This window comes from Pezoporus occidentalis, unplaced genomic scaffold (assembly GCF_034315485.1).
Source record: "Pezoporus occidentalis ecotype Australia unplaced genomic scaffold, CSIRO_AGI_Poc_V1 ctg18, whole genome shotgun sequence".
Lineage (NCBI taxonomy): Eukaryota > Metazoa > Chordata > Aves > Psittaciformes > Psittacidae > Pezoporus > Pezoporus occidentalis.
In genome coordinates this window covers 4,333,688-4,356,309 of record NW_026913640.1, presented here as the reverse complement: position 1 = coordinate 4,356,309, position 22,622 = coordinate 4,333,688, and the positions used below count along the sequence as shown (strand labels likewise).

Here is a 22,622-nt window from a genome sequence, read left to right as displayed (position 1 = left end):
GCTGGAGAGGGACTCTTCATTAGGGACTGTAGTGACAGGACAAGGGGTAACGGGTTAAAACTTAAACAGGGGAAGTTTAGACTGGATGTAAGGAGGAAGTTCTTTCCTGTTAGGGTGGTGAGGCACTGGAATGGGTTGCCCAGGGAGGTTGTGAATGCTCCATCCCTGGCAGTGTTCAAGACCAGGTTGGACGAAGCCTTGGGTGAGATGGTTTAGTGTGAGGTGTCCCTGCCCATGGCAGAGGGATTGGAACTAGATGATCTTCAGGTCCTTTCCAACTATTCTGTGATTCCATGTTTTCTCTCAGATGAGGCTCACTTTTGTTGATAAACTTTGCTTGCTTCAGAAACGTATTTTAAGCTAATTGAGTCATCATTTGACCAAATTCAGCAACATAAGTTTCATCTCTGTTTTTTTTGTATAATTTCTGTATTTCTCCTATCATTTTTGTGCTATTTACTGGAATTCATTTATGTTAGCAGTGTTTGTTGCAAATTGAATGTCTAAATGGTGGCATTTAATTTGTTTTTTCATATTATAGTATCTTCAGGCTCCGAAAATTGCTCAGCTGCTATGACCCAAATGAACCAGTATTTCTTGGAGAGCGGTATGGTTACGGCTTGGGAACAGGAGGATATAGTTACATCACTGGCGGAGGAGGGTAATTTATTTAAACTCCTGCTGAGATCTACATCAGTCCCTGCTTTGAGTGCAAATACCTTGAATTACAACACAATTCAGTTACAGCAGAAACAGTTAAAATGTAATGATGCTCCAAGACCCAAATGTCCTAACTAGTAAGAAGTTGTGCTGCTGGGAACAGATTTGTAGAGGAAAACAGTTGGTGTCAGAAGGGATAATTTTAGCTTGGCTGGTCCTTAAAGTAATTAAAGCTAACTAAAATAAATTAATTCTTTTTCAGAAAATGCCTCTTGCACTAATTGTCAACACTGATTTCTCAAATTCTGAAATTTCAAATCTGTTGTACCAGAGGGCCACATTTTGTTGTGCAGTTATATCATTTATCAATATTTAGTAATTAGAGTCATTTGGCTTCTCTGGTACTTATTGTCTTATATGTTTCATTTGCCTTTTTTTTTAAATCTAGGATGGTTTTCAGCAGAATAGCTGTTCAGAAACTACTTGCTAGTAAATGCCGGTGTTACAGCATGGATGCGCCTGATGATATGGTCCTTGGGATGTGTTTCAGTGGCTTAGGAATCCCTATAACACATAGTCCACTTTTCCATCAGGTCAGAGAGTTATTTTTACTAGTATTTAATGTATGTTTCATTATTTCAGGTATGCACATAGAACAGGATTCATAAATATTTCAAACTCATAAATAATGCAGACTCAATCAATGTGTAATAACAATAACCAAGATGCTGCTCCTATACCTTATTTCTCTACAGAGCAAGCAAATAATATTCTCAAAGCAGGGATTATCACAATGCTGTAATAGTTTAAAAGATATTTCAGTTACCCTAAGACTACATTTTGTAAAAAATGCTGTCAGAAGTGGGAATTTTGAAAAAGAAATAAAATTAGGAGCCACATGCTTTGAATTCTTGTGATATGTTCTCTACAAAAAGAAAAAACCCTGCATCATAATTCTCTTCAGGTAATGGAGAACCGACTCTGAAATATTGCAGTAAATTTTTCTTTTCTACTTACCCAATTTTTCTATTGATGCAGTGTTTAGTATTCTGACATACCTCATTAGTGAAAATATAAAATGTAAAATTACTCTCAGAACTGTTGCTTTTGTGGTGAATTCTGCAGAGTAGTATAGATATTATAAATTGCCCTATGCTAACACAGGGGAAAAAGCGGTCACAAACCATAATTTTCTTATGACTGTATTCTCCAGTTTGGGAGAAATGGGTTGGAATAGATTAGAACCTTGTTTCTGTCTTCCAGAATATTTAATATTTAACAATCTAACTGCAGCATTACAGTTGAAAACACAATGCCAGAGATTTGCTGCCTCATAAACTACTTTACCTTCCTCCCATGGCATGAAAGAGAAGCAGCACTTACCATTTTTTCCTGACATTACACAGCATTTTTAAAAATCAGCATTTTAATCAGTGTGGTGTTGAGGATATTCAGGTGTTAACCTAGTTTGAAAACTGGAAAGACCTGTGCGTCTCAACATGAACCGAGATTAAGATAAAATGCTACTTGAAAATTTGTAAATTGCCATGTAATTCAAAGCAGCTGTCAGTGGGGGGAAAAGGTTTGCTATTTAAATTATAAGGTTTTCCTGTATTAAGATTCTCTTTCTGATTACATTTACTATTTAGAGGAATGGGAAGCCTGAGAAAGCACTATTCAATATTTTAATTTGTTGTCTGTATAAAAAAATCATAGCTGTTTACTTTCCTATTTTCTTCATCATTGTTTACTCCTTTCAGTGTAGAAAGCAAGTAATGCATCTTATAAAGTCAACAGAGTTATTGAATAATTTGTGCTGGCACAGGTGTTTGTTTAAAAAACCCCAACACCTAACTAAAGGAGAGTCAGAAAGAACAGAACTGGTTTTACAGATATGTAGGAACGGCCCTTATATAATGAAACAGGGCACTTCCGTGTCATCTTTAATGGTGTACATCTGCTAATGAATCACTTTGAAAGTGAAATCCTAGAAGTTTGATTTTCCACTGCACTTGAAATTGTAAATCATCTTTACTGCTGTTTACAACAAATTCTAATTTAACATACCTTGAACAAAAATTAACGGGGGGGGGTGTGTGTGTGTGTGTGTGGAACTACTGAATAAAAACTAAGTGGGCTTATTCTGCAAATTCCACTATTAGGCAATAAGTATTTTAAAAATGAGAAAAACAAAATTGGATTTTCTGTCAACTGGAAAATTATTTTTTAAAGGCTTGACTGAAATACTGTGATGTACAATGTTCCTTGAAGTACATGAATCCAAAATTGTACTGTGTATATGTTATGAAACAGAAGCACAGATATCTTCATACTGGAGACATTCAAGGCCAAGTTGGATGTTTGTTTTTAAGCAACCTGGTCTAGTTGAAGATGCCCCTACTCACTGCAGGGGCGTTGGATTAGATGACCCTTAACTATACTATGATTCTGTTTTACCAAGGAGCTTTTTTATATATTGATACACTTACATGCTGTCAGAGGAAATGAAACATGCTTGATGCATGGAGAAGTCAGCTGCATCAAGTAGCTGTGTTGTAATCCTGTCTCTTTTGATATAACTTGATGAAGAATGACAATGCAGTTTTCCGGCACCACAGTGTTTCTGTGTTTGGTAACCTTTCCCCATCATAAAACTTCATATATTTTAGCTGCTTACAGCCCTCTTAGGATCCTACAGTTGCACTGGATGTGCTGGCAACTCTTATTAATAGGAGGAGCAGGAGAGTATTACTTAAAATCTGTTGTTATTGAAGCAAAAGTGTATGTTTAAAAAGATGCAATACAAATTATACTGCATCATTCACTTTCATAGATGGTGATGGTTTCATCCTGAGAAATAGGGCATGTTTAATGTCAGTGTACTTCATAGCATGATGACCGCAGTGCGAGTTGGATATCTAAACTAATGCCTGTCAATTGATTTAATATAATGATGTGAAAACCCCTTTGTGTATGTTTTGTCAATTCCACATTGCTTTGTTGTGGTACACAGGCCACTGGACAACAGTACTTTCTTGTTCTAAACTTGTTCTTCATCACGGAGTACTAGTGGTTTTGGTTTATTCTTCCACCCTAGGCGAGGCCAATGGACTACCCAAAAGGCTACCTTTCTCACCAAATTCCAGTATCATTTCACAAGCATTGGAATATTGATCCAGTGAAGGTATATTTCACATGGCTGGCACCAAACACAGAAGAGTCACTTAATGGGAAGAAAGTTGGATATAACAGAGAGGATTTATAAGCAGTAGAATGTAAATGTCGATGGATGTACTGCAGAGAAGAGACAGTCACTGCTGTGATTTTTGTGGTGGTCTCATGTTGTTCATCTGTTCATGATACAGAAGACAAGGTTTGTTCCCGTTTGTTATATTCCTTAGAGCAATGGGAGAAGGCACCTAATTGACTCTTTTGTCACACTTGGTTTCTTTTTAAAATGTTTTAGGGTTTTGTATACCAATGAGCTTGAAACGTTTAAAATGTCTCATATAACTTTGTGTTTTGGTTTGGGCTTGGAGTCAGGCAGCTTCAATTTACATCTCCTTCCTTTGTTCTCTCAAAAGCTGAAGTTATATATTTGGGAGCCTAATACTGAATATGTGTGGAGTATCTATTGAACATCACCTACATTGACCTACACAAAACAGTGCTCAGAAAAGCTGTTCTGGAGCAGGTTCTTTGGTGATAAATCAGAGGGGAGACATGACTTTGTTTCAGTGACCAGGAGCTAGATTATGGTTGTGTGAAGGCTATGTTCCTTTATACTCATTTCAAATGTAAGTACTGACGTCTCCTGGGATTGGTGGACCAAGCGTGAACCACTGTTTTTAAGTTTATTAGCGTTTGTGAGGAATTTCATGTTCAAAATGGAGAAACGGGATTTCTTAAGTGGCCACGGGAGGTCACTGTGGCTCCTTTAGATACCTAAGTTACTATATCTGTTTGGGAAGTACAAATGTGACTCTAAAGGATTATTGCAGAACTAACACTTCAGTATTTCTGATGTGTGTATTTCAATAGTATATGGATGCCAGCTTTAAGAAGTTTGTAGTATTTCTAATTTATATCATCAAGGTGAGTAATTTCATACATACATGTAAAGAGTGATTCTATTCATATTTAAAATATTTTTGATTTTTCATTTCTTTGAGTACTTCAGTTTTGTAAAAATGTTTGTACAAAAACTGGCTTTAGTATGTTCTAAACTAATTTTTATATTGTAGAACTGTTCCTTTTGAGATTACAGTATATGGCGCTTATATGCTGTTATTTAACTTTGCTTGCTATATTGTAACCAAAATACAGGGTCTTAAAGCCATACTGCTGAAGTAATTTGTGGTTTGTTTTCTTTTAGTAAGTTACAACCTGATTCCACTCCAAATGCAATACTTGTTCTTAAGTTGAAGTAGGGGAGCCACTGATTCCTGTGTTTCAGTAATTACTGAAGTTGTATAAACATTTGTTTGTGAATGTAGCTTGTGGAATTTTAAGCATTTGAATAGCAAGCACATGTTCGTAACAGATTCAGATTCTGATTAAATAGGAGCAATCCATGTTATGTCTTTTTTCTTCCCACTACCAGTGCCTTAACAGTAGACATTTTACTGACCCCAGGACTGTGTTCTCCAGTACTGTGGGTGAATTGTTAATTATGTTTACTGTTTAGAACTGTGAGAGCTGAAAGCTGAATAAAAGCATTCTTCTTTAACCTTTTGTGCCACCTTCCTCTTTGCAAACCAAGTACAGGATTATTTAAGCACGCATCATAATTTCATCACCTGGATAGTATTCTATGCTCAATTGTACTAAGAGACAGCTTAAACTTTTCAGGTTTTCATATTCCTTCCTGACATGCTTATAGGATCATAGAATCAGCTAGGTTGAAAAAGACATTTGAGATCATAAGCCTTTACCCTAGGACTGCCAAGTCCACCACTAAACCACATCAGTGGATTAATTTTCAAGTCTCTGTTTTTATGTGAACGAAAAAGGCTTTTGCAGTGAGCACATGTGATTGGGAATCTTGATGCTATCATAAAATATATGTCAATATCAAATTCTCCAAAGGTCTTGCAATGTAGTCCAGTCACTTCCAACTTCAGACTGGTGACATTCCACATGTGCTTGGGCCCTGTGGGGGCAGAATAGGTCAGTCAAAATCAATCAGTTTTTGGTCATGCTGTGTTATACTTGTAGACATCTGTTTTATTTAGAGATTGGGCGCCATTGACTTGTTCATTGATTGCTTACTTGGACTTCAGCTTCTGGTCTGACACATGTAATAGTAGCTGTCTGAAGCTCCATCTTTTCTTTTGCTGTTAGCTCTGGATTTTACTACACAATTGTGGAGGTATTAGTAAGCATCAGACTTCTGATTCTCATCTTTATTGTTTTGAAAGCAATGAAGCAATAATTTACTCAAACATTCTGCCCCCAAAACTCTGACTTTTGCGACATAACTAATGCTATGCAACCCTAGCAGAAGAATGATAAAAGTATGAACTAAAAAAAATAAGATTGGGGCTTTTTTTTTTTTTTTTTTAAAGCAGAGGATTGTGGACAGGTTTTGCAAACAAGATGTGAAGCCTTCTATATTAAAGTTAGTTTTAAAAGACTTAGGAAGGCTGTTATTATCTGAAATCTAAAGACAAAATTGCACATTAATGAGCCTCAACAGTACTCAGGTTTCTAAGGAAAATCAAGGGGATTATAAGTCATGTAATGTTAAAGCAAAGCAAGAGGAGTTGAATTCACAACACTTTTGTAACAGGCAGATTGAAATAGGACTGCAAAGTTGCTTGACAACTTGAAGTTCTTCAAGTTCCCTTTTCTGGGACATTACAGAATTTTGGTGTGAAAAAGAAAAGCTGTGGATCATTGTTGACTGATTTTAATGTTCATAATATAGAAAACTGCCATGTATTAAGATACTTCTTTCATAGAATTCTCTTGATAATTTGATTGGTTGATTAATCTGCTTTCGGGAGCAAAAACTCAAATCCTGAAATATTTCAGCGTAGCAGGAGTGATCAGTGATAACGTATTTGGGTCCCACATTTGATCACATGAGAAAATGAGGACTGTGAATCTATTCTTATTTCCCCACATCTGACATTGTCTCTTCCTCAGTGAGCAGAAAAACTGGGCAGGAGGCAGAGGCAGCTTGCTATCTGGGTAACTTTCTTTTTGTGCAAGAAAACTACCCTAACAGCAGCCCTAATGACTGCTGACTAGAGGAAAGTGTCTGAATTACTTTATTTTCAGTTCCTTAATTTGACATGGTTTAGGACTTTTTATTATCATGGCTGGAACTAAAATATGTCTCAGGAAGAGACCCGGGATGCTATCCCATTAGATGGTACAAAGCATTTTGACACTGTCCCACGTGACATCCTTGTCTCTAAACTGGAGAAGCATGGATTTGATGTGGATAAGGAATTGGCTGGATGGTTTCAGTCAAAGAGTTGTGGTAATGGCTCCATGTCTGAGTAGAGACTGGTGACGAGTGGTGTTCCTGAGGGGTTGGTTCTGGGACCAGTGCTGTTAAACATCTTTGTTGGTGACATGAACAGTGAGATTGATGCACCCTTAGCAAGTCTGCTGATGACACCAAGCTGTGTGGTGTGGTCAACAGGCTGGAGGGAAGGGATCTCTTGCGAGACCCCACCTGCATCCAGGTCTGTGGCCCCCAGCATAGAAGGACATGGACCTATTGGAGAGAGTCCAGAGAAGGGCCATGAAGATGCTCAAAGGGCTGAAGCACCTCTCCTATGAAGACAGGCTGAGAGATCTGGGCCTGTTCAGCCTGGAGAAGTCTCCAGGGAGACCTTAGAGCAGCCTTCCAGTACATAAAGAGTCTGCAAGAAAGATGGAGAGGGACATTTTACAAGGGCACGTAGGGATAGGAGGAGGGGTAACAGTTTTAAACTGAAAACAGGATAGATGCTGCATGGTAGTGTCTATTACCTGCTCCCTGAAAGCCTGGGAGAATGGCAGGAAACACAGCATGTATCCCCCCAGAAGGAGGGAAACACTGTATGACTGAATACCTAGTGAGTTCCCTGATTGTCTTAAGGAGAGCTCTTGCTGATCCTGCTTCAAGTACATTGACCATTCCCTAGCTAGCGAGGTAACAGATGTGATACAGAATGTAACACTAGGTAAACATGAGAAATAACAGCCAGTGTCAGGACAAGCTGAGAGCTCAGGAGGCATTTGTAGCTCTGTGCTTATTAAGGACAGTTGGTCATAAGTGCTGATGGGTGATGTTGGCCAATCCACCAGCCTTTTCTTCCAAAGACTTCTGGAGACTATGCATCTCACTAATGCTCTGTTTGCAAGCTCCTTTCACTTGCAGTTGGAAACAAGTATGGCTCTGTTCATCAGGTATACTTCCTTGAGGTAGTCCTTCACAGGAGCTCTGCTCCAGGCGCAGTGCTTGGATTTAGCCTACTCTCTTCTCCTATGGCCTCATTCTGCCCATTCATGTATCTCTGCTGAGAAGTTCGCAGCCTGTCTCTTGTCCCGACAAAGTTAAGAATTTGTTTTTTCCATTCAGGCTAGTTTGTACAGTTTGTACAGGCTAGAATTTTTCTGTTGATGTTCACCAAAATGCCTCTGATCTTACAAATGCTAGTTCTGGAATGATTTTACACTTAATAAACAGTGAAATACATTTTTAAACCAAATAAAATGTGGATAATAATCCCATAATTACCAGGTTATTATCTTCTTGTGAGGAACAGTGTCAAGTACAGAATGCTTGAAAAAGATTTAAAGTCCTAGCAGAGTAAGACATAATTTTGTTTTACAAGAGCTGACTTACCTCTGTCATGCCTTGCCACTTGTTCACCTAAGTGCTGTAATTAAAACTTCAACAAACGTTTGCTTTTGAAGCCTATAATCATCCTGCCAGTCTTTCAAAAGCTGATGAAGTATTTATTGCCCTTCCAGCATCATCGTAGGTGCTTATAGTGAGTGTTTTCATGACCTTGGTTACCAATTAACCCACTTCATTCTTAAAATCTTTCTGGTTTCTCAAATGAATACCCTCGAAGGTTGATGGGTTACAGTGAAGAGGACAGAGAATGCAGAAAAGCAGAAAGGAAAGAGATACTGAAGTTAAGCTGTAAAACTGAGGTCTGTGCAGCTTTTATGTCCATATATGCAGCCATATGCTCATAGATATAGATGCTGATCTCCATGTTGGAATCAGCCTTTGCAGCTTTGCTGAGAGGTTTCTATCATATCTTCACTGCAAGGACAAAAGGATTATGGATTTACGTTAATAATGGACAAGCCCACGCTACAATTTACTGCTTTTTTTCCGTGTGTATAAATGTGATTTTTCTCCAGCCTCTGCAGAACCGGAACCCTGAGTGGGCTGGTTAACTCCAACCTTTGCCTCCACCCACCCACAGGCAAGATCCCCCACATAGCTGAAATAACAGCCAGTTTTAACCGACACAGCTGATGTAGCTTATGGCCCCATGGGCAAACATAATAAAAGTGCTGCTCTTCATGGAAAGCTCTATTCAAGCACCACAACTCTTCATGTGCTGAAAAAGGCAAGACAGTACTGCATAGGAGTCCAGCTGTGGGACTGAATAGACCCCAAGAAGCAGTAACATGGCCTGGCTCATTGCATTGTCGTTGCGTGTATCGGATGTAAAGAGATATTGAACAGAAACATCAAATGCAGTGAGATGAGTCAGATTCTTATGGACCTGGGGAGCTGTTTGCTTGTCAGCAATCATTTAAGCAGGAAATATCTTCCTTTGAGGTCAAAAGGTAACATATTGCAGAACTTGCTTGGTTTAACTCTAAAGATAGAAAAAATGCGAGGTGTGATAAGGATCTCTAGAAATATGGAGTAGATCTGTTCGGTGAAAGACTATAAACAGGCTAGAAGTATTCATTTGAAAAGGCATGAGAGGGGCAGAACTCCATCTAACGAATGATACAGGAAAGGTGAACAGGGAGTGATTTTTCACTATCTCATAAGCCAGGTACTGAGGTACACTACAAACTTGTCAGGGTAGTTTCAGTACAGGCACACGTATTTCTGTAGCACAAAACTGAACTGCAGAACCTGTTGGCACAGGATGGACAGAGGCTGGAAAGCGCAAAAGGGCTTAAAATGGTTTGTACAAAATCACAGCAGAAAGTTCCATAAATTCCTAAACAGACCTTTGCCCAGACTCAGTATGACTCTTCCTGTGTAATATTGGTATGGACAAAGTTCAGTTCAAAGGGTGAGCTTGGGGTTTTTGGTTTCCACCAATGGTGGTTATGGGTAGTGCTTCAGTTCCTGTGCTCTCAGAGTATCCTGTGGTTGTACGAGTCCAGAGCCACCTCAAAGATAATCTCTGCTGCCATGACAATGTCTGAGGACCCCAGACAAGAAGATGATTGTGGACCCTGGGCCATGCATACATGCAAACTGAAGTGCTGGTCCACCACAACATACAGGGCAAGAAACATGCCAATGACAAAGACCCAAAGCTCTGCAGGGCACCCAGCCAAGCTTTCCTCGCTGAATACGGTGTTAGGATCTCAGAGAACTGAGCAACTTTTCATATGGAGAAGTGAATAAGCTTTGTAGCTGGTATGTCAATAGCATGGTATCTCATCAGGCCTATCTGTCAGTAGTCCCCTTACCAGGAGGGGTGGTCACACTGGGAGATGGTCTCAAAAAGTTTTAAGCCCTGCATTATGAACAGAAGTTAGGGATTGATCTCAGAAAGACTGATGAATGTCACGGCAGCCTCCTTTGGATTTCTGGATGACTTACTGCCACAGTTACTGATGAAGGTGAGCTCCTGACAGTCACTGCTTCTGCTGGGCACATATTAAAAATGGTGGCAGATGTTCCTTAGCAAACATCATCATCAGTAGGATGCCCCTTCAGGTATCTGAAGCTTTTCCTGTGCTTATGACAGTTCCTTCAAACTAGGTGTTCAGATTACCTATTTTGTTCCCCTTGATATCAGACCATCAAGACTGAGATCCTGGGTGCACTGTATCCTAAGAAAGTTTAGTTCATTTTGATCCACATTTTGAAAGAGGCAAACCTCATCCTGGACGTGCTCCAGCAGTCACTTTGATAACCCTGCTAGGCCATGTCTTCATTCCAGACATCAGACACTTTGCCATGCCAGAGGTACTGAATAATCAGGTTGGGCTTGGCAGAGTTGTGCTGAGCTTCCCTACAGGATGGTATAGTTTCCTCTAAGGTCTCTGATACTCTGGTAAGCACTGCCTGGCATCATTCAGATTGTTTGCATGGCCATCTGAGGGCCAAAGAAGCAGTAATTTACCAGTTCTTTGAAAGTTCTCTAAGACTTAGAAATCCATGTCCCACCTTCCCCAAACCCTTTTTCTTCCCTGTGCTTTGCTACACCATAGTTTTCTGGCTTTGCAGGTTGAAAGGAATGGACATTTTAGGCTACATGTTTGATTGAGACCAAATGTTCTTGAACACCTTCATGCAAAGAGCCACCTCGATTCAGCTCTCTAAAATTTGTCAACAGTGGACCTGTGCACTTACTACAGATAACCATGGAGCAACACCTCCACCAGCTCCTGGTCTGGAAAGCACAGGGGCCCCTAAGACCTGAATTTGCATGTAAGTTATTGTCATGGTTTAAGCTGAACCCAGGACAGTTATCATTCATACAACTCTGGTAATTCAGAAGCAGTATCTTCCCTTCAGGGTTATAGCGTTTGCAGTGTATCAGTGTTCTCTGATACACTGCAATTCCTGCTGCCACTTGGCTCTAAAGTTAGCAATTTATTACTAAAAATGCAGCAAACAGCAGAGAGATGAGGGAAGTAGCTGTATGGGAACACAGCCTTGAGCCAGTTTCCATCCAGATCTTGCTCTCAAGAAGTGAGAGCTGAAGCTCCTAGCAGGGAAGTTTCTTGGTCGTTATGATTCTCACTTGTGCATGGCAAAAGCTCCAGCTTTGTACATCCTGCAAAGTACCTTTAACACTGGATCTGTGAGCAGAGCCAGGCCAATTCTCCTGACTTGTGAAGAGGAAGAAGATGGAGCGCAGCTCTAGCTGGGCTGAATATCTGCTCCAGGTGAGTAGTTCATTGGCTCCCACCAGTATTAATCACACTCAGTCTCTGAGAGGATTTGAGCCAAGGCTGCACTTGCTGTTTCTGGGTAAGCAAATCCCTTGTACCTCGCTCCCCACAGGGAGTGCCTGTCAGAGCTGTTTCTCAAGAGAACAGCACATCTGCACAGAAGCTCAGAATCACAGAATAGCCCTGGTACCTCTCGGGGCCGCCTGGTCCACCCCCCTGCTCAAGCAGGGCCACCTACAGCTGGCTGCCGAGGAGCAGGTCCAGGCAGCTTGTATCTCCAAGGATGGAGATACCACCACCTCTCTAGGCAGCTTGTGCCAGTGTTTGCTCATCCTTGCTGTATAAGAGGTGCTCCCCTTGCTGCCCTCATCCTGCTGGAAATTAATGGGCAGTTACCACTGTGACCTTTTGCTTGTGAAGGAGAATCTGTTTTCAATTAACACTTTGTCCCTTTGCAGGGCTTATTGCCAGTATCAAGCATCAAGGGTTTATTGCAGCCTTCCAAAGGTTGCATTGCTTGGACAGTGAAGGTGTCACACTGGAGACACTAAGGAAGGGATTTCCTCCAGCTGCGCACTCGCTCTGTGGCTTCCCTGACATTCCAGTGTGAAGTGCACTTCTCCCGCCAGCACAAAGGCAATCTGCTTGTAAAAGTGCACACTTCATTGTGTCAGTTATTTGTGGGTCAGATTGAGGCTTCTCCATGCTAGAGCCTCTCTACTTGTGAAAAGAATGGAAGAAAAGTGTTTGCTGCTGAGGCTGAGGGTTCAAAGCTTCTAAGGGATTGGTGCAGGCAGATACCTCCCTTAATAGTCACAGAAATTGCTTCCATGGTAAGAAAAAACTTCATATATTTCTTTGGCAATGCCCCAGTAGGACTGAAGTCCTGCTTATATCTGCAAAACATTTCAGGAGCAGCTCCACATCAGCCCCACTAAGTGCAAATCATACCAGGACCATCAAGCAGACTCTGAATAACTGCCCTCTTGCAAGGAGCTGCTAACCAGTGTTGGCTTCCCATGGCTCTGTGTCAGCCTTCAGAGGAATTAATGATTGTTGGGTACAAGGGCTGGGCTGAGCAGAGCAAAGTTTCTCACTGGGATTATTTAGAAGCAGTATAACTCATGGATCTGATCTGTGGGTGATGGCTTGTAGGAGATAGCGGTATACTCAAGTACTTGCTAGTAAGAACCACCAGAACATTCTCGTTCAAGATGGCTTGGCAGTGTTAAGACATTATAATTTAGACTTTACAACTTAGCCCTCCCCTGGGGTTTACAGACAATGTTAAGACTTTTTACAGGCAATGTTAAGACTTTACAAGTTAAGACTTCCCAACCTAGCCCTCCCCTGGGTTTTACAGAAAAGATGTTTCTGCACCTGCTGGTGGTGATAAGGTATGTTCGACCCATCCAGAACACAAACCTTTGCATTACTTAGGTACATGGTGGTGACAGCATTACTTACAAGATGAGAAGTCATTTGAGGGGGAGCCTGAATGCTCATCTCTAAGCTCTAAGCAGAAACCTCTGTGCTACCTGGAGCCACTGGACTACATGGAGCAGTCATGGCTGTCAAAGATGCTCCATTTTGCATACAGTACTTATACACCTGAAGGAGCAGCATATAGATCCCAGGGCTCCCTCTCTACTAGCTGAGTAGCTGCTGGATCTGTTGAGATAAAGAAAGGTATGAAATTGTGATAGGCTGCAGTTGCTCATCTTTCCTACTAAAAATGTTTGCAATGTTCTGACCATATTGCTGTGGATGAAGAGCATCTCTCTGCAGCAGATGGTAGTTTACATCCCCTTTCTCAGTAGGTGGAAGACCTGATACAGATACCAATGGAGTGTTCATTAGTGGATATTGGGCTTATACATCTCGGGCACTGTGAGTAACGTTGCAAGGCTATCTTAATTTTGTCTTTTATTTATTTTTACATGCACCCTTTGTAACATGTCTCATGGAATAGCTGTTGCTCAAACAGAAATAGCCTGCATTAGACAAATACAAATACACTTGAGTTGACTGAGTCATCCCCCTCAGGGTACAATTAATTATTCAAATGTTACATAACAGCTCTCTCCCTACTAAAATTATCAAATCCATTTAAAAATTTATGAAGGTATTCAAATATCTCTGTGAATTTCTAATTATTTTGAAGAAAGTTTCAAAGCCAGTGTACAACATCCATGAGTAACTCAGCAAATACTGCTACAAGCTATGTGCTCACAGGCATGTAAAGCTCCCTGGGCAAAATCATGCTATAATCCCTGAATCCTTTATTATTCAACACTGTATTGCTGCCCTCACAGCAATCAGTGAGCTCATGTTATTGGCTTCTGTGGGAGCATGTCCTGGTTTCAGCTGGGAGAGAGTTAATTATCTCCCTAGTACCTGGTGCAGTGCTGTGTTTGGGCTTTAGTCTGAGAACAATGCTGATAACACATCAATGTTTTAGTTGTTGCTCAGTAGCACTTATCCTGATCAAGGACTTTTCAGTCTTATGCTCTGCCAGTGAGGAGGGGCATGAGAAGCTGGGAGGAAGCAGAGACAGGACACCTGACCTGAACTAATCAAAGGGGTATTCCATACCACAGCACGTCATGCCCAGTATATAAACTGGGGAGGACTGGGTGGAAGGGGGTGTTTTGCTGCTTGGGATGAGCTGGGCTTCGGTCGGTGGGTGGTGAGCAATTGTGTTGTACATCACTTGTGGGGTTTCTTTTGTTTTCATTTTTCCTTTTGTTAATAATAATAAAAATCATTATTTATGTAATATTATTATTGATTTTATTATTTCTGTTATTCTTACTATATTTTACATTATTTCAATTACTAAACTGTTCTTATCTCAACCTGTGGGTTTTACCCGCTTCCTATTCTCCTCCCCATCCTGCCCAGGGAGGAGTGAGCAAGTGTCTGTGTTACATGTAATTGTCAGCTGGGTTTAAACCGCGATAGAGCAGAACTGCCCTGAGATCACCAACAGTCACAGCAAGACATCTCAGCTCCCTGGTACACCCTGCCTGCAGCACCCCTTTCTGGAGCAGACCTTGTGCCTCAGGGCTGTCTGCGCAGCTCCATTTCTAAGCAGCAGTGTGCTTCCCAGGCAGCACCAGTCTGCAGCTGATCTGAAACTGTGGTCTGATTATAAACAAAACCAGGGTAAAGCCTAAATTTAAATCGCTTTACATGGGAAGGTTAATGAATAGAAAATTATGAGTTTGCTTTTCCTTGCAGCAGGAAGCAGGAATTTTCAATAACAAGCTAATGAATAACAAACACTATTGCCTTTGTTGAGCAAGTGTCTCAAGTCATTTTCTTTATGAATAAGGGGTATGAGAAAAGAGATTTACTCACAGGCTGAAGAACATAACATTCTTTTACTTCTCTAGTTATTTGTTAAGGGTAGTAGATCAGCCCTGTAAGACCAGCGCAGGGAAATGCTCTGTAAAAACAACAGAGATGGGTCAACCCAGTGGGGGTCCTTCAGAGGCGTGCTGCAAAGCTGTAGACATGTCATCACTTCTGCAGGGATAATTGCAAGTGTGTTGATTCCTCCTGAAACACTTTAAACTCACACTCCTTGGCTCTCAGAACCGGTGTTGCTTAAACCCCAGGGCATGTAAGATTCTTGGAAACTCTTTTTCAGGCAGTCTTAAATTTGACTTCCCACTCATCTCTTTTTCTGCAAAGCGCTTTTCTCCCCTCCACAGCTTGTTTCTTTGCCTAATGAACCTACCATCCAAACAGAGATCAGCAGAGAGACTGAGGGGACCTTAGTCATTCTCCCATCCCAAGTAGGTGGGTGTGCTCTTGTTTAAACCAAGGGTACCTGTGAAGCAGAAAATGCCCAGAGCACCCCAGAGCTATTCTCCTACTCTATTTGCATTTTTTGTCACTGTTTTATATGCATTTACATACCAGCATAATTTACTGTATTTTGCTCCCACGGAGGAGACAGTTGGAAAGGGGGGAGTTTTGAAGCCTGTTGTAGAGCAATGCACAATTACTATTTTATCTTTAACGAATTCCTCTGCACCCACTACCTGTGAATACTGCAGTGATATCATTTCTCTGCAAAACTGGGAGAAAAACTCTCTGTCGCCAGTGGGATTCCTTTTAACATACCTTTCCCAGGAATCGGGCTGTTTTGCTCTCTGCTATGACTATGAGTCTCCAGCTCCGACTGGAGTGCACCGACTGTAAATACAGGAGTGCTGAAAGGACTGGACAGCCCCATGGTCATCCTGCTCAGGCTCAAGCTTGCATCAGCCTGGCTTTACCTGGTGCTCAGAGCAGCAACAATGCTGGGGCTCATTCCACACTGTCCTTTATTCCCCAACCTGCCCAGCATGGGCAGACCAGCCGCTGACTGTGTCCTCCGTCACCTGAGATTGCAACAGCACGGCCTGGAGAGAGGAGCCCTGTGTGTCTCCAGAGTACCGTGTGCAGCCAGGGCTCTGTATGCCCATAGAGTGTTCAGCTGCAAGTTCCCTACATCACCTATTACCCCTCAGAGCTGGGTGTGGGTGAATATTCAGCTTTCACCCATTTCCTCTCCTGTGCTCACAGTGACAGCACTGTCCATGATGTCTTCAGTATATGAGGTATTGCCTCCTTGTTGCTGGATATTTCACACCTCTACTTTTGCTGCACACCTCAAGCAGCATCAGGGGGATTCCACACAGCCTTTACTGACTGACTTTTTTACTTAATCCTCTAATTTCCAGAAGTACCATCCAGCATTATGCTTGACGTGCTGCTCTCTGCTGCATTTGTTAACCCCCCACGGCCTCCAAGTAGGTATCGCACAGGTTAGCAAAGAGTTGGAGGTGGCCCTTAACATGTCAGTGAGCTCTTAGAGGACTTGACAATGGAATTACAAGCTGTGTTTAGTAAGAGGCAGTGCTATATTAAGGCAGTCATCAAACAACCCCGAAGATCTTCCTAACTATGTTCACAGCAAGGAAAAGCTTTCTGATTGTAGGTACTTTCCATCCTCAAGAGCTGCATCAAAACAACACCCCAGCAGCTCATGCTAGTGCTGAGAGGAACAACAGCCAGGAACCAGTCCTGCACTCACTTGTTGTGCTTCCTAAAGGTGAAATTAAATGATTCATTACTCATAAAAACTTAATGAGCCTCATAACCCACTTGTCAGGGCAGTCCTGATTAACTGATGCAAAGGGCACCCTGTTGGGTCTGCACAGCTTCAGTTCAACACGTGATGCCAGAGCAGCCGTGGGCTTCCAGCAGAGAGAGGACCCATTCCCACAGACATGGAAAGCCTCTCTGTCCACACTGAGAGGAAAAAAGGATGTTTCATCTTTGTTCTTGAACATAAAATTTCTATAGCCTCTTGCCAGAAACATTCTCTTCACTGAATCAGATTTGCTTTTCAGGTTCTGTGTCTTTGTACTTCTAAATTTAACTGGAACTTACAGTTCCCGTACTAGGAGGTTCACATTTTGGACATGGGAAGAATTTCATTTCCACCACTCTAGTTGCTTCTCTCTACTTAAACAATAAAGGTATAAAAGTAATGCTGCAGATTTCCTTGGGACATGTACCCATTGTAAATGGGTGCTTTTGGGACTTTCTCACCACTACTAGAGCAGGTCTCCTGAGAAGCAACAGGTGCTCAAAGGTACCTGAAATTCCAGGGTTCATTTTCTTCTCTCTATGGATACCACTGTATTCAGCCACAGGCTTTAAGGCTGGAAGGCTTTAGTTACTGTCTAGTCCAATGTGCAGCAGAGAAAGCTGTATGCTGTACTGGAAGGCTGGGTGCACTATCTGGGGGAAGAGTAAGGTGGGAAAGATGGGACCTTGCTGGAGGGAGGCACAGCAGTGTCCTTGGGAAGGGGTGAACAGCACGCAGGGACTTGGGGGGCTGAGTGGAAAGCAGGGAGCAGAGAGGATATGTGTGATTGGGGCAGGAGGAGATCTAGGACTTGCAGTGGAAAGGAAAGGAGAGCCAGGCAATCACTGTGAGATCGGAGGCTCTGTTGTTATAAGACCTCTTTAAGAGCTAACTAGAAAAAAAAAAAACAACAACCCAGCACTGAAGAGACCAATTTATTTTGTTTTATAGGAAGTAAACCAGTTCTCTGCATATCTCGGTGTGCCTGGCTTTCATTAACATTTATAAGCCAAAATATTACTGTAGAGATAAATATGGAACTTTACTCCGAATCATCCTTGAATATTAGAAAAAATTTACATAAAAGCAAGTATCCAAAGGCTGATGACATCTCAGTTACAATTTATCATGTCAGTTTCCACTGAAATCCTCTTTTTGTGATGATTTACAGTTATGACTGTAAGCAAAATTTAATTCAAAACCAAGCCCAGTAATGGTTTGTCTCTAGTCAAGGGCTTTAAATGGTGCTCAGCCATACAAGATCCTTCTCCTTCCCACCTGCAGATTTACAGACAGTCTCTATCTCCTTATAATCATCCCACAATTCCCAGCTATTTTCAAGGCCTGTGGCATTTTTTCCTGCAGGTACCTATTGCTCAGAGGTACTTCATCTTCTCCTCCTAGAGCACTGTTCTGGACAAAGGTGATAAAACTCCAGAGACTGGGAGAACGTGAATCACCCCTCCCCTCCTGTGGGAGCATGGGTGTATGGTCCCTATGTTTCTGTGTGGAGCCTCTCTGGGACTACTAGAAAAGTTGCCTCCCTCTGCCAGCTCATGGGACATTCATCTGTGGAGAGCAGCATCAGTGGTGTGCATGAAGAAGAAGCTGGAGCAGTCTACCAGCCAATGGGTGCAGGGCACGTACTGGTTGAAGTGGGAAGGATGGGACAGGAAATATAAGTTTTGGGGTATTTTGCAAAACCCTGCATGACCTTGGGCAAATTACTTTGTGCCTGGTGAGATGTGAGAGCTTCAGGTGTCAACTGGTAACACACGTTCGTGGCTGGCAAAGTATAGGTAAGTCCACATAAATTTGTGGATTGCAGCACATTTGCAAGTAAAGCCATGGGTACCTAAAGCTGCACGCCTGAAGCAAAAAAGGCTTAGTGAAATATAGGTCTTCATTTTACCTTAGTTTTCTGGCCACTGGACTAATCTGTAGCTTCAAAACACTATGCATTTGGTTAAAGTAAATTCCATTTCCTCTCATGTATTATATATAGATGCGTCCTCAGTACTTGTTTGGTACAAGTACATGTTTGTGTCCATATATATGAGCAGGGTAATTTAACAACTCTTGCAAAAAAATGCTTTTCAGTAAGACTTTTATGAAGCCCACATAGAGGCACTTTATAGCACAGATTCACTTTGGCTGACTACTGTATTTCAAATACTGCTTCTTACATCAGCTCTCCCAGCTCTTCTTTGCTAATAAATTTGAGGTTTGGGAATTGAGACAAGCAGAATGTACATAAATGAATACCTCTGTGATATAAACAGTGTCAGCCACCAAGTCATAAAACTTAATGTATTGAAACCCATTAGTGATAAATCTAACTATATCAGGCTGTTGGAAAGGAATAGATTAAAACATTTTAAAAGGCTAAGAAAAGATAGGTATTTCTCTTGATTTAAGCTCAAATTCAAAGTCAAGGAGAATGGTTTGCCTAAAGAAAAAAGGAAGATGGATGGAAGTTGCAACAACAGCTGGGTGGAAGACAGGGCTGCCCTGTGGTCTTGTCTCACTTGACTAATGTAAGGCTGTGCCATGTGAGCACTGTAAATGCCTCGTGGCTGATGGCAAGCTAAAAGCAGGCTTAGAGGCTGGCTTTGCTTAGAGGAGATAGGTTGACCCCCACCACAAATGTAACAAGCTCAAACCCATCCCCAGGGCTCGCATTTGGGGGCAGAAAGAGAGGTCCTGTCTGTTCAGTTCACCTCCCCAAGGCTGTGCCAGCCAGCCTTTTGCCCAGATGGAAATCTGTGTTTTATTTGAATAACCAGCTTCCAGCCTGAGTTACCAGGAGCAAGCAGAGGATCAGAACCCCCTGAGGAAGCCCTCTCAAAACCTCTTCCATGCCTCTGGGTACCTCTGCAAGCTGGCTTCACTCAACTCCTTGGAAGTTAGTCTGAAATTACCCTTTTATCAAGTAACAGAGAGCAGAATACCTGTGACCCTGATGATGTGGGAAGGAATGGGAAGATTCAGTTCATAAACAATTGGCTTCGAGACTGGTGCTACAGGCAGGGCTTTGGATTCTTTGATAACAGCTGGTTTTATAGGGCACCAGTCTGGACAATGACAAGTGGGAAAGGTTTGTCTCACAGAGGCAAAAGGATGCTGGGGCACGAATTAGCAGGGCTCATTTGGAGAGCTTTAAACTAGATTCGAAGGGGGATGGGGTTGTAGCTGGGCTTGCCCCAGTGGGGCAGCGCTCCAGAATTAATGTAGACTGGGAGGCCTCCTATAATCCTAGGGTGAAATCGGTGTGCTCAGCTCGCTCCCTGGAATGTCTGTACACCAATGCGTGCAGCATGGGAAATAAGCAGGAGGAGTTGGAAACCTGTGTTAAGTCAGGAGACTGTGATCTGGTGGCAATTACAGAGACGTGGTGGGACAGCTCACATGACTGGAATATAGTCATGGAGGGCTATGTCCTTTTCAGGAAAGACAGGCCAGCCAGGAGGGGTGGTGGGGTTGCTCTTTATGTGCGGGAGGAACTACAATGCACCGAGTTCTGTCCGGGGACAGATGATGAGCGAGTTGAGAGTCTGTGGGTGAGAATTAAGGGGCAGGCTGGCAGGGGAGATACTGTTGTGGGTGTCTGTTACAGACCACCGGATCAGGGTGAGGAAGTTGACGAGGCCTTCTACAGGCAGCTGAGAGCGGCCTCACAGTCACAGGCCGTGGTCGTCGTGGGGGATTTTAACTTCCCTGATGTTTGCTGGAAGGGCCACTCGGCAACCCAGCCACAGTCCAGGAGGTTCCTCCAGTGTGTGGATGATAACTTCCTCCTGCAAATGGTGGATGAGCCGACCAGGAGAGGAGCACTGCTGGATCTCATCCTCACTAACAAGGAGGGTCTGGTTGAAGCAGTAAGGGTTGAGGGCTGCCTTGGTTGCAGCGACCACGAGATGGTGGAGTTCAGGATCTTGTGTGGTAGGACCAGTAGAATACCAAGTAGAATCGCAACCCTGGACTTTAGCAGGGCAAACTTTGGCCTTTTCAAGCAATTGCTAGGGGAAATCCCATGGGCAAGGCTGCTTGAAGGTAAAGGGGCCCAAGATAGTTGGTTGGCATTCAAGGATTGCTTTTTCCGTGCTCAAGATTGGAGCATCCCGACACGTAGGAAGTCAAGGAAGAGGGCCAGGAGACTTGCGTGGATAAATAGGGAATTGCTGGGTATGCTCAAGTGGAAGAGGAGAGTTTACAGGTCGTGGAAGGAGGGGCTGGCCACTTGGGAGGAATATAAGGCTGCTGCAAGAGGATGTAGGAAGGCAGCTAGGATGACTAAGGCCTCGTTAGAATTAAACCTGGCGAGAAGGGTCAAGGACAGCAGAAAGAGCTTTTTCAAATACATGGCAGATAAAACTAACACCAGAGGCAATGTAGGCCCACTGATGAACGGGTTGGGTTCCCTGGTGACAGAAGATACAGAGATGGCAGAGTTGCTGAATGCCTTCTTTGTCTCTGTCTACTCTGCTGCAGGCAGTCCTGAAGAGCCCTGTACCCCTGAGACCTTAGATGAAGTCAGGTCGACGGAGCGGTTTGCCTTAGTCGATGAGGAATGGGTTAGAGACCAGTTGAGCAATCTGGACATCCATAAATCCATGGGTCCAGATGGGATGCACCCGCGGGTGCTGAGGGAACTGGCGGAAGTCATTGCTAGACCACTCTCCATCATCTTTACCAAGTCTTGGGAGACGGGAGAGGTGCCTGAGGACTGGAGGAAAGCAAATGTCACTCCAGTCTTCAAAAAGGGCAAGAAGGAGGACCCGGGTAACTATAGACCGGTCAGCCCCACCTCCATCCCTGGGAAAGTGATGGAACACCTTGTCCTTGGTGCCATCTTAAGGCATATCAAGGATAAGAGGGTTATGAGGGGCAGTCAACATGGCTTCACCAAGGGGAAATCATGTTTGACCAATCTCTTAGCCTTTTATGAGGAAATAACACGGTGGATGGATGTCGGAGTCGCGGAAGACAAGCCTCATGCTATCATGGTCAGCAAGTCTCGTTTATTTAGCAAGATACAGCCATTTTTATAGTCTCAGTGTTAGATACAATTTCTGCTAGGGTACAGTAAAATCATTGGTTAGTTTGTGCTGATGCAGGGGTTTCTGAATAACCGCGACCGCTTCTTGTTTCAACATGTTTCAACTTGCTCAAGCATTACCGTTGCGCTATCTCAGCAAGCATACAACCTGTATCTTAAGCAACTCGTAGCAAACATTAACCACAAGATTGCCGTACCCTTGAGGCCTATAATTCCACCAGCTGCACAGTATCATGGCCTCTGTTACTTAACCATTCCATTGCTAAGCTCTCTACACTTCCCCCTTTTGTTTTATCCAGTAACAAGTCGCTACTACAGCAAGGCACACACAAATTTACATTAGCAGAGTAACTACTACAGGGTGCAGCAGCATGTTGAAGATGCTGATGGCAGTGAAGGACTAGCCAAAGAAATTTCTTACCAGTGGAATTCTCCCCCCTCTTAATTTGTTCCATCACCTGCTTTATAACACTACCATTGTATTAAAATTTTTCTAGCTTTTGCCTTAGCATTTTCTAGCAGCTACTGCAAATTTCCATACTCTAACATCTCTTTTACAAGTGACAAATCTATACAATACAAGGTGCAGTTTCTTATTAGCAACTAGCTAGTAAATACAGGTGGTTTTATACACAAAAT

General features: G+C 42.5%; 1 protein-coding gene and 1 long non-coding RNA gene across 3 annotated transcripts in view; one reads left to right on the top strand and one right to left on the bottom strand.

The window, feature by feature from the left end:
- Positions 1-5,389, top strand: part of B3GLCT (beta 3-glucosyltransferase) — a 53,826-nt gene extending 48,437 nt beyond the window's left edge. For both annotated transcript variants that reach the window (XM_062615096.1, XM_062615095.1), the window contains exons 13-15: positions 542-661; positions 1,109-1,253; positions 3,758-5,389. In XM_062615096.1, coding sequence (XP_062471080.1) covers positions 542-661; positions 1,109-1,253; positions 3,758-3,925 — 433 coding nt within the window. In that variant the 3' untranslated portion in view covers positions 3,926-5,389. The remainder of the gene's footprint in view (positions 1-541; positions 662-1,108; positions 1,254-3,757) is intronic.
- A 266-nt stretch (positions 5,390-5,655) lies between these two features.
- Positions 5,656-17,729, bottom strand: LOC134161792 (uncharacterized). Its single transcript, XR_009964086.1, has 3 exons — positions 17,433-17,729; positions 15,139-15,226; positions 5,656-5,812 (listed from the first exon to the last, which is right to left on the bottom strand). It is a non-coding gene; the product is annotated as an uncharacterized LOC134161792 (long non-coding RNA).
- Between the last annotated feature and the right edge of the window lie 4,893 nt (positions 17,730-22,622).